Source organism: Nelumbo lutea, chromosome 3 (genome assembly GCF_056320005.1).
Source record: "Nelumbo lutea isolate HS-2025 chromosome 3, American lotus-T2T, whole genome shotgun sequence".
NCBI lineage: Eukaryota > Viridiplantae > Streptophyta > Magnoliopsida > Proteales > Nelumbonaceae > Nelumbo > Nelumbo lutea.
In genome coordinates this window covers 34,115,849-34,119,048 of record NC_142686.1, presented here as the reverse complement: position 1 = coordinate 34,119,048, position 3,200 = coordinate 34,115,849, and the positions used below count along the sequence as shown (strand labels likewise).

The window sequence follows — 3,200 nt, the reverse complement described above, 5'->3', positions numbered from 1 at the left end:
CACGTCATTGTTTATACCCAAGAACAACCACTTGGATTAGGATGGGATTGACTGGATGCTTGATGGAAAAGAGTAGATAAAAATTTGAGGGAAAGCTCAAAAACGATTTCAAAGAAAGTCCTGGTGAACTTTCCCTTTTCACACTATTCAAATCCAGACCAGATACATCGTTCAGTCCGTAATGGTGAGCAAGTCTGTTCTCCAATAATATATAAATCGTCTCTGATCAGATTCTTCTGAACTCTCTCAACCCATATACTTTCCTCCCTGCCCTTCTCCATGACCGACAGCTGATCAACATGGGTATTAGAGCATCAGGGGCAGTTTTTCTCTTGTTTTGGTTTCCCTTTCTGGCAGATATCAAGCGAAGCTCCTGCGCTACCGACGTGGTTTGCAGCCCAAGAGAGAGACAAGCTCTCCTCAACCTCAAACAAGGTCTCAGTGATCCAACTAACTTTCTCTCATCTTGGGATTCCACCAGCAAAGAAGACTGCTGTAGATGGAGAGGAGTCGGCTGTGACAACAGAACGGGACATGTCGTTCAGCTCAATCTCAGAAACTCGTATGAAAGTTTCATCGGAGGTGACATAAATCACCATTTACTACAGCTGAAACATTTGCGGTATTTGGATCTCAGTGGCAACGATTTTGGAGGAAATCCGATCCCAGAATTTCTGGGTTCGCTTCAAAACTTGAACTACCTCAATCTCTCTCAGTCTGGTTTTGGTGGCACACTGCCTCCTCAGCTTGGCAATCTGTCCAGTCTGCGTTACCTCGACCTCGGAAATTCCGTAGGCTTAACTGTTGAGAATCTTGAGTGGCTTTCTCATCTCTCCCTTCTTCAACACCTGGGCATGACTTCTGTAAGTCTCAGTCACGTAGATGATTGGTTACAGGTAATTAATAAGCTTCCCCATTTGTCTGAATTGCACTTATCCTCTTGTGGGTTAACTAATTTGTCCCCTCTCTCCCATGTCAATTTCACCTCACTTACTGTCCTTGACCTTCTCTGGAACAATTTCACTTCCACCATACCAGATTGGCTGTACAATCTTACCAGTCTCACATACCTTGATCTTAGAATGAATAGTTTTCAAGGTACAATCTCAAATGCCATTGGTAACCTTGGATCACTCAGACATGTCTACTTGGACGTCAATGACCTCCATGGTAGCATCCCAAGAACAGTAGGAAAGCTCTGCAACCTGGAATCTTTGTGGTTGTCAAACAACAGGTTCACTGGAGACATCACTGGATTTCTAGGAGACCCATCAAAATGCATCTTTGATAGTCTAAGAGAACTGCGTCTGGAGTGGAACCAATTGAATGGGACCATTCCCAAAAGTATTGGGCAACTTTCCAAACTAGAGCTTTTAGCCATCTCTCATAATTTTTTTCAGGGAATTATCTCTGAGGCTCATTTTGCTAATCTAACCAGATTAAAGATATTGTATGGAACTTCAAACTCAATATTGCTTCTGAATGTGAGCAGGGACTGGGTTCCTCCCTTTCAACTCACTGGCCTAGAAATAGGGTCTTGGAAATTGGGGCCCCAATTCCCTTCATGGCTTCAAACACAGAAAGATTTCTTTAGTTTAAACTTGTCCAACACAGGAATTTCAGATAACATTCCCAGTTGGTTTTGGAAATTATCGTCCAGTTTCAGCCTGATAGATCTCTCTTTGAACCAGATCAGTGGTCAAATCCCAGGATTACAGAACTTAGAAAACTATGATGCAGCAATTTATCTGGGTTCCAATCGCTTCACCGGTTCAATACCCCGTTTCTCTTCTAATGTAGTCGAACTGGACCTTTCTGAAAACTTGTTTTCTGGGTCTATCTCTCACTTCTTCTGTGACAATACGAGTCAAGCGAATAATTTGGCATATCTTGATCTCTCAAGCAATCTTCTATCAGCAGAAATTCCTGATTGCTGGACGAATTGGCCAATGTTGAGCGTTGTGAAGTTAGAGAGCAATAATCTAAGTGGGAACATCCCAATCTCTATGGGGTCTCTAACTCAGCTCCTGTCATTGCACTTGCGCAACAACAATTTGACAGGAGTGCTACCTTCATCTCTGCAAAATTGCACCGATTTGCTCACTCTTGACATCGGTGAGAATGAGTTCTCAGGGAGCATACCAGCATGGATGGGACGAAGCCTAGCACAACTTAAGATTCTTGACCTACGCTCCAACAAGTTCAGTGGTCGTATACCTCCAGAACTTTGTCATCTCGCTGAGCTTCAGATCATGGACCTTGCACACAACAAATTATCAGGAGCCATACCACAATGTTTAAGCAATCTCAGTGCCATGGTCTCAGACCAGAAATCAATTTACCACATTGGCTACGAAAGTAGCTTCCTGAAGTTTCAAGATACAGCCTCAGTGATGATGAAAGGAAGGAGTCTTGAATACAGTAAAACCCTCACCCTTGTGACAAGCATAGACCTTTCAGACAATAGTTTATCTGGACAGATCCCAGAAAACTTGACGAGTCTCTTGGGATTAAGATCCCTGAACCTTTCGATGAATCACCTTGTGGGAATGATCCCAAAGAAGATTGGTGACATGGGGTTACTTGAATCTCTGGATTTGTCAAGAAACCAACTTTCAGGTGCTATCCCTCAAAGCATATCGAATTTGACGTTTTTGAGTCACTTGAACTTATCATATAACAGATTGTCAGGGAAAATTCCATCAAGCACTCAGATTCTAAGCTTTGATGCAACCGGCTTTCTTGGAAACCAAGAACTTTGTGGGCCTCCGCTCACAGAGAAATGTGCTGGGAGCAATAATCAATTGCAGAACCCAACAACTGGTAGTGTGGATGATGATGATGGATTTAAAGAGAGTTTTCTTGTTAGTGCGGCGTTGGGGTTCTTGTTGGGTTTAGGTGGAGTTTTTGGCACCATGTTGCTTAATGAGTCGTGGAGGTCTGCCTACTTTAAGTTCTTTATCAAGCTTTGTTGTGGTCCACCAAAAAGACGATACAGATAGAATCTAAAAAGATTGGTTCTTTTTTGATGTAAAGATTATTGTAAGCATCTTTATTGCTGATTTCAGTTACCCTAGCTCCAAGTTCTTGTTTTTTCTTTTTGAGTGGTCGGATGCAATATATAATATGCATGTTCTTTGTATTTGAGGGCGGCCGTCCCTTACTAGGAATAAAATTTGACCGGTTAATTAGAAGTGCAA

At 42.4% G+C, this 3,200-nt stretch overlaps 1 protein-coding gene across 1 annotated transcript; it reads left to right on the top strand.

Annotated features, from left to right (window-relative positions):
* On the top strand, positions 1–3,200 carry LOC148864154 (receptor-like protein EIX1). Its single transcript, XM_088974254.1, has one exon. The coding sequence runs from the start codon at positions 300–302 to the stop codon at positions 3,000–3,002; it is 2,703 nt and encodes a 900-aa protein (XP_088830380.1). The 5' UTR covers positions 1–299; the 3' UTR covers positions 3,003–3,200.

What these genes read in the sequence shown, in the direction of transcription:
- LOC148864154 (XM_088974254.1), top strand. Translation starts at nt 300, where the DNA reads ATGGGTATTAGAGCATCAGGGGCAGTTTTTCTCTTGTTTTGGTTTCCC.